Source organism: Pygocentrus nattereri, chromosome 7, assembly GCF_015220715.1.
Source record: "Pygocentrus nattereri isolate fPygNat1 chromosome 7, fPygNat1.pri, whole genome shotgun sequence".
Lineage (NCBI taxonomy): Eukaryota > Metazoa > Chordata > Actinopteri > Characiformes > Serrasalmidae > Pygocentrus > Pygocentrus nattereri.
The window spans coordinates 25,469,285-25,477,905 of NC_051217.1; the positions used below are offsets into that span (position 1 = coordinate 25,469,285).

An 8,621-nucleotide genomic window follows, 5' to 3' on the forward strand; every position below is an offset into this window, starting at 1 on the left:
TAAACCGTCACATCACTGTAAACTACATTCGAGAAAGCTAACGGTCTAAACTGTCACGACACCGTAAACTACATTGGAGAAAGCTAACAGTCTAAACCGTCATGACGCTTTAAACTACATTAGAGAAAGCTAACAGTCTAAACCGTCACGACGCTGTAAACTACATTAGAGAAAGCTAACGGTCTAAACCGTCACATCATTGTAAACTACATTAGAGAAAGCTAACGGTCTAAACCGTCACATCATTGTAAACTACATTAGAGAAAGCTAACGGTCTAAACCGTCACATCGCCGTAAAGTACATTAGAGAAAGCTAACAGTCTATACCGTCACGACGCTGTAAACTACATTAGAGAAAGCTAACGGTCTAAACCGTCACAACGGCGTAAACTACATTAGAGAAAGCTAACGGTCTAAACTGTCATGACTCCGTAAACTACATTAGAGAAAGCTAACAGTCTAAACCGTCACGACGCTGTAAACTACATTAGAGAAAGCTAACGGTCTAAACCGTCACAACACTGTAAACTACATTAGAGAAAGCTAACGGTCTAAACCGTCACGACGCTGTAAACTACATTAGAGAAAGCTAACAGTCTAAACCGTCACGACGCTGTAAACTACATTAGAGAAAGCTAACAGTCTAAACCGTCACGACGCATTAAACTACATTAGAGAAAGCTAACGGTCTAAACCGTCACGACGCTGTAAACTACATTAGAGAAAGCTAACGGTCTAAACCGTCACATCGTTGTAAACTACATTAGAGAAAGCTAACGGTCTAAACCGTCACGATGCTGTAAACTACATTAGAGAAAGCTAACGGTCTAAACTGTCACGACACTGTAAACTACATCGGAGAAAGCAAACGGTCTAAACCGTCACATCATTGTAAACTACATTAGAGAAAGCTAACGGTCTAAACTGTCACATCACTGTAAACTACATTAGAGAAAGCTAATTGTCAAAACTGTCACGACGCCGTAAACTACATCAGAGAAAGCTAACGGTCTAAAGCCTCACATCACTGTAAACTACATTAGAGAAAGTTAACGGTCTAAACCGTCACAACGCCATAAACTACATTAGAGAAAGCTAACAGTCTAAACTGTCACGACGCTGTAAACTACATTAGAGAAAGCTAACAGTCTAAACCGTCACGACGCCGTAAACTACATTAGAGAAAGCTAAAGGTCTAAACCGTCACATCATTGTAAACTATATTAGAGAAAGCTAACGGTCTAAACTGTCATGACTCCGTAAACTACATTAGAGAAAGCTAACAGTCTAAACTGTCACGACCCTGTAAACTACATTAGAGAAAGCTAACAGTCTAAACCGTCACGACGCTGTAAACTACATTAGAGAAAGCTAACGGTCTAAACCGTCACATCATTGTAAACTACATTAGAGAAAGCTAACGGTCTAAACCGTCACGACCCTGTAAACTACATTAGAGAAAGCTAACGGTCTAAACCGTCACGACCCTGTAAACTACATTAGAGAAAGCTAACAGTCTAAACCGTCACGACGCTGTAAACTACATTAGAGAAAGCTAACGGTCTAAACCGTCACATCATTGTAAACTACATTAGAGAAAGCTAACGGTCTAAACCGTCACAACGGCGTAAACTACATTAGAGACAGCTAACTGTCTAAACCGTCACGACGCTGTAAACTACATTAGAGAAAGCTAACGGTCTCAACCGTCACAACACTGTAAACTACATTAGAGAAAGCTAACGCTCTAAACCGTCAGGATACTGTAAACAACATTAGAGAAAGCTAACAGTCTAAACCGTCACGACGCTGTAAACTACATTAGAGAAAGCTAACAGTCTAAACCGTCACATCATTGTAAACTACATTAGAGAAAGCTAACGGTCTAAACCGTCACATCGCCGTAAAGTACATTAGAGAAAGCTAACAGTCTATACCGTCACGACGCTGTAAACTACATTAGAGAAAGCTAACGGTCTAAACCGTCACAACGGCGTAAACTACATTAGAGAAAGCTAACGGTCTAAACTGTCATGACTCCGTAAACTACATTAGAGAAAGCTAACAGTCTAAACCGTCACGACGCTGTAAACTACATTAGAGAAAGCTAACGGTCTAAACCGTCACAACACTGTAAACTACATTAGAGAAAGCTAACGGTCTAAACCGTCACATCATTGTAAACTATATTAGAGAAAGCTAACGGTCTAAACCGTCATGACTCCGTAAACTACATTAGAGAAAGCTAACAGTCTAAACCGTCACAACACTGTAAACTACATTAGAGAAAGCTAACGGTCTAAACCGTCACGACGCTGTAAACTACATTAGAGAAAGCTAACGGTCTAAACCGTCACGACGCTGTAAACTACATTAGAGAAAGCTAACGGTCTAAACCGTCACATCATTGTAAAGTACATTAGAGAAAGCTAACGGTCTAAACTGTCATGACTCCGTAAACTACATTAGAGAAAGCTAACAGTCTAAACCGTCACGACGCTGTAAACTACATTAGAGAAAGCTAACGGTCTAAACTGTCACGACACCGTAAACTACATTAGAGAAAGCTAACGGTCTAAACCGTCACATCATTGTAAACTATATTAGAGAAAGCTAACGGTCTAAACTGTCATGACTCCGTAAACTACATTAGAGAAAGCTAACAGTCTAAACCGTCACGACGCTGTAAACTACATTAGAGAAAGCTAACGGTCTAAACTGTCACGACACCGTAAACTACATCGGGGAAAGCTAACAGTCTAAACTGTCACGATGCTGTAAACTACCTTAGAGAATGCTAACGGTCTAAACCGTCACATCACTGTAAACTACATTAGAGAAAGCTAATTGTCAAAACCGTCACGACGCCGTAAACTACATCAGAGAAAGCTAACGGTCTAAACCGTCACGACACCGTAAACTACATTGGAGAAAGCTAACAGTCTAAACCGTCATGACGCTGTAAACTACATTAGAGAAAGCTAACGGTCTAAACTGTCACGACACCGTAAACTACATTGGAGAAAGCTAACAGTCTAAACCGTCATGACGCTGTAAACTACATTAGAGAAAGCTAACGGTCTAAACTGTCACGACACTGTAAACTACATCGGAGAAAGCAAACGGTCTAAACCGTCACATCATTGTAAACTACATTAGAGAAAGCTAACGGTCTAAACCGTCACATCACTGTAAACTACATTAGAGAAAGCTAATTGTCAAAACTGTCACGACGCCGTAAACTACATCAGAGAAAGCTAACGGTCTAAAGCCTCACATCACTGTAAACTACATTAGAGAAAGCTAACAGTCTAAACCGTCACGACCCTGTAAACTACATTAGAGAAAGCTAACAGTCTAAACCGTCACGACGCTGTAAACTACATTAGAGAAAGCTAACGGTCTAAACCGTCACATCATTGTAAACTACATTAGAGAAAGCTAACGGTCTAAACCGTCACGACCCTGTAAACTACATTAGAGAAAGCTAACAGTCTAAACCGTCACGACGCTGTAAACTACATTAGAGAAAGCTAACGGTCTAAACCGTCACATCATTGTAAACTACATTAGAGAAAGCTAACGGTCTAAACCGTCACGACGCCGTAAACTACATTAGAGAAAGCTAACGGTCTAAACCGTCATGACTCCGTAAACTACATTAGAGAAAGCTAACAGTCTAAACCGTCACAACACTGTAAACTACATTAGAGAAAGCTAACGGTCTAAACCGTCACGACGCTGTAAACTACATTAGAGAAAGCTAACGGTCTAAACCGTCACGACGCTGTAAACTACATTAGAGAAAGCTAACGGTCTAAACCGTCACATCATTGTAAAGTACATTAGAGAAAGCTAACGGTCTAAACTGTCATGACTCCGTAAACTACATTAGAGAAAGCTAACAGTCTAAACCGTCACGACGCTGTAAACTACATTAGAGAAAGCTAACGGTCTAAACTGTCACGACACCGTAAACTACATCGGGGAAAGCTAACAGTCTAAACTGTCACGATGCTGTAAACTACCTTAGAGAATGCTAACGGTCTAAACCGTCACATCACTGTAAACTACATTAGAGAAAGCTAATTGTCAAAACCGTCACGACGCTGTAAACTACATTAGAGAAAGCTAACAGTCTAAACCGTCACAATGCTGTAAACTACATTAGAGAAAGCTAACGGTCTAAACCGTCACATCATTGTAAACTACATTAGAGAAAGCTAACGGTCTAAACCGTCACAACGCCGTAAACTACATTAGAGAAAGCTAACAGTCTAAACCGTCACGACGCTGTAAACTACATTAGAGAAAGTTAACAGTCTAAACCGTCACGACGCTGTAAACTACATTAGAGGAAGCTAGCGGTCTAAACCGTCACAACACTGTAAACTAAAGATGGTTCTACATGGAACTTTTTGAAAAGGGTTCTATATAGGTAGCAAAGGATTCTTCTATTGTTACCATGTCAAGCTTTCATAAAACAGAAGAACCTTTTAGGGTGCAGTATAGAACCCTTTTCAAATTAATCTCCATTCTTAATCAATCTAAAGAACCCTGTATTCATGCAACGGGTTCTTTGAGTGTTCATGCCTCTACATGGACCCCCAAAAATGCTTGAATAAGCTTTTTTTTTTTTTTTTTTTTTTTTAAAAAGTGTCGGCTACGTTCACCGCAGTGTGGACTGCATTACCCAGAGGCACCCTCGTCTCGTTTTCGTGCAGCGCTTGAATCGCGGGCGGGAAAGCGAGTAGGTTAAGTCAGTTCGCGCCGCGGATTCTTTATCATTTACAGACTTTAACAAACGCTTTAGTTCATTTAGTGGATTCCTGAGGACCCGCAGAACCCGGACAGGTGAGGGACAGAGCCCGGTGTTGTGTTTTTACTGTTCTAGTTAGCTGAAACGCTAACTGGGTAGCTTAACCGGTCAGAGCGGTAAACATAGTGCTAAGGCTAACTTGGCTAATTAAACAGCACTGAAGCCCGACCCGACTCTTTTTGAACCTTCTGCAGTGCTGGAACACACTAATAATAATACCTATTAACATTGTCTGGAGTCCATATATGTAGTTTAGTGTGGCAACGATGCTTCCAACAACTTTTCAATGAAGTGGGTAAAAGTTTGCTGATGCGCTTCAGGTGAGCTGAACTTTAAAATACTGCATATTTACCTGGTTCAGATGTAAACACAGCGGTTCTGACTGGTTCTGAGCGGTTTGGTGTGAAACGCTCCGTTCTAGAGAGTCAGAACTGTTCACAGTGGTGGTGAATGGAACCAGACGTCCCCGTCTGAAAGCTCCTCACAGAAAGTTCCTGCATGAAATGGTTCTGAATTCACTGCCTGATGACTGAGACGCTGTTTTATGATAGTTTAGAGAACTTAAACTCCATTCATGGTAGAGGGATACATGCAGGGCGCTGTGCGGCAAAATAGTCCCCAAAGAAAATTGATTATTCCAGATTTTCCACTATTTTCCATCATCAACATTCCATATAAACTCAGAAGACTCGTGTAGGTTCTCTGGTGGTTCTGGATGGTAAATAAAATGTCTACATCTGTGTTGTAGTCATGGCGATGCCTGATTCCCATCACCACCACTGTATAGACATCTGACCCATTTCACTCTAAACTGCTCAGAATCTCTCTGATTACACCTCAGTTATGCAGGAATTTTGATTGGAACATGGACTGAGGAAAGCATTGGAGGTTAATCTGATGCCCCAAAAACTACTTTATCAAATAAATAAATAAACAACACAAACTCCTTTAATTTGAGTCTTTTGAGGTTCTTCACGTCCTGTTATCCTTATCATTTGCTCTGCCTTGTGATGTTAACAGATGTATTATTTCTTCACAGAGTGACGGACTCATGGGGGCGCGGGGACTGAAGCGTAAGGTCCATGAGAGCAACGAGGGTGAAGGCTCCGTTTGGCAGAGTCAGCTGCAGTCCGTTTTGGACATCTCCTGGGATAAGTTCCAGCGAGACCAGGCCCTGGTGGAGCCCAGCTTACTACGATCCGTTCTCATCAATAACACGCTACGCCAGGTCCAGTCGGAGGTCAGAACCTCTTTGTCCGGAATCAGTGGCCCTCGGAAACTACAGGCTCCACCGAGGGTGCTGCCTGAGCTCCGTTCACAGCGAGAGTGCACTCCTGCTGGGCTCGGTGCCTCCATTTGCTCCCTGGGGTTGGAAAACATGGAGGATGACTTCATGGCCTGGTCCACAGATGAGGACTTCTCCTTGTCTTCAGCCATTTCTGCCATCCTGAAAAATCTCGATGCTGCTCTAGATGGCGGACCATCTGTTCCTCAGCGCTCTGCGTTGGCGTCTGTTGAGAACATCCCAGGAGATGGAAGATACAGACAGAGTCTGACCTTCAGCCACAAGACTGAGAGCTGCAGAACATCTGAAGGTGGAGCACCAGCCAGCATGTCTGGTTTCCTCCAGGATGCCACCATCGATGACCTTCTGTTGGACATTGACACGTCAGTGTTCAACGGAGAGGTGAACAGTTTCGGTTCAGGAACCTTCTCCTTTCCTGCTGACGAGCTCGTGAGATACCTACCGTCTCTGTCCAGCTCTCCATCTGCACCGTCCTCTTCAGGTTCAAGAGAAATGCATGAGTTAGAGCACATTATGGACATACTCGTACGAACCTAACAGCTTCATGTTAAAGGCGAAAAGGTTCTGTGGTTGGTAAAGCCATCAAGTTCTAGAGATGGCAGTTGGCAGACTGAAAACTCTGTTAGAATATTTTACTTGTTTTGTTTTCTTGAAGAGTATAAATTACGTAATTTAAAATAGTCTGAAACGGGCGGCGTTTATAATGTTTGCTCCACTACCTTGCTCAGTCTTTGGAGGTTAAACTTGATCATTGTTTCCCATCGGTGCCTTCAGTAATGCCTGATGAAGAGATGAAACTGATACAGAAAGATCTTGACAAATGAAATCATCTTAATTCCAGTCAATATATCTAAAATTTTTCACTATGAGATTATAAGACTACTAAAGTAGTTCAACCTATTTGACATCAATTTCCTTGTTTTAAAGGGTCTATATAATCAAATTTTCCAGGTTCCAAAATGTACATTTCCTACATTTCACACCCTGCTCCATACTGGCTGTATATACAAATTCGGGTTCTAAAAACTTCTCTGCATTCTCTATTTTTGCCAAATAATTCGCCAAAAAAAAAAACAATTTTTTACATATATCTGCTGTGATTCAGCCTAAAGCATCTTAGCCCCACCCACTAACACTGAAATTATAAGGCATGTTTCAACCTGAAGTGCTTTTAGTTTAATTCCAAGGGTAAAGAAAGGTTGGGAAAAGGAAATTACGTCTGTTTTTGGCGGACACACATACCATGTTGTGGCACAAATGTCATAAATGAACCCCAGAGAGATCAATAAACCACAAAATAACAAATTCTATACATTATTTCACAAAGTAAGTAAAGTTATCTGCAGATAAGTACAAATTTTGCCAGCCACAATTAGAAATTAACGATTCCATTATCTAAATTGTTGATGTATTTGCCAATACCGATACATAAACATTTACAAAATGTGAAAATTGGGAGTAAATCTGTATATTAGTGTTATAGAAAGGTTCAGCATTTATTTTTATGGGGTTTGAATGCAGTAAAATCAATAAAACCCAGCGTCACATAAGCATTCAACTATTCTGGAGTTAGCAAACAACATCAGATATCAGTCCAACCTGAACGTCTGTCTGGTGGTCATTTCAAAGCACAAATCTGATGACAATGTGATTCCGAATCATCGTGCTTCCCCTGAGTGATCTAAAATATTCTTGCCGCAGTCTCATAATGAGAAATATATTGATATATTAGAGACGGGCGATGTGGTAAAAATATTATATCATGATATATTAAGACGTTTTCACACTGCACAATATGCCTCACAGTATTTAGTTTTTCTGAGATTTAATTAAGTTAGAAGAGACCAGATAAAACCACATTACTACACATCCAATAATAAACCTACAGTCTTTTATTCACGCAAGTGAAACATTCAGCACACTGACTTTGTTCATCGTGGTAACGATAAATATTTTTCCCATCGCTGTGATTGACAGGGTTTGAGATGATTTCACTTGACAGTTCTGAGATTTTAGAGACGTATATTCTACACTGTGTTTTTCTTTTCTAAGGAAATGTTTAATTTGCTGTAACTCATTTTGGGTTTTGTGTTCCGTTCGAGTGCAGCAGGTTCTTCCCTAAACGTTACGGGAATGCACTCTCTTTTGAGTTCGGGCCTCTGAATCGGTGTTGAAATACCTCAAACTAATTGATGGTTCCATTGAAAGGCGGTCCGGCCCGGACCTGTCTGTCAGTCCTCCTGGTGTAGTAGTTGTGCAACCAGAACACAGTGAAGAGAACAGAGCTGTGAAAACCCAGGTCGTGGTCGTGGATCAGACGGGTGGCAGCAGGTCTGGTTTATGTATACACACTAAGGTGTGGGGCTGTGAGTGTTGGGCGTCTGCATGCTGTGAAGTGTTGGTTCTGGTCGTCACCTTATGGGCCAGTTGTGCTGTTCTAGAAGGGAAATGTTACTGTTAATTTACACTTGTTGTAATAAACAAAACACTAACTGA

General features: G+C 41.2%; 1 protein-coding gene across 2 annotated transcripts; it reads left to right on the forward strand.

Moving 5' to 3' along the window:
• Positions 1 to 4,692: 4,692 nt before the first annotated feature.
• sertad3 (SERTA domain containing 3) lies at positions 4,693 to 8,621 on the forward strand. 2 transcript variants are annotated; one of them, XM_017723412.1, is made up of 2 exons: positions 4,693 to 4,854; positions 5,859 to 8,621. In XM_017723412.1, the coding sequence occupies exon 2, from the start codon at positions 5,871 to 5,873 to the stop codon at positions 6,660 to 6,662; it is 792 nt and encodes a 263-aa protein (XP_017578901.1). In that variant the 5' UTR covers positions 4,693 to 4,854; positions 5,859 to 5,870; the 3' UTR covers positions 6,663 to 8,621. The 2 variants fall into 2 exon arrangements, with proteins under 2 accessions (XP_017578901.1, XP_017578902.1); XM_017723413.1 differs by lacking the exon at positions 4,693 to 4,854 and adding an exon at positions 4,869 to 5,139.

Bases quoted from the DNA above. Each gene is read 5' to 3' on its own strand.
- sertad3 (XM_017723412.1), top strand. From the start codon at position 5,871: ATGGGGGCGCGGGGACTGAAGCGTAAGGTCCATGAGAGCAACGAGGGT.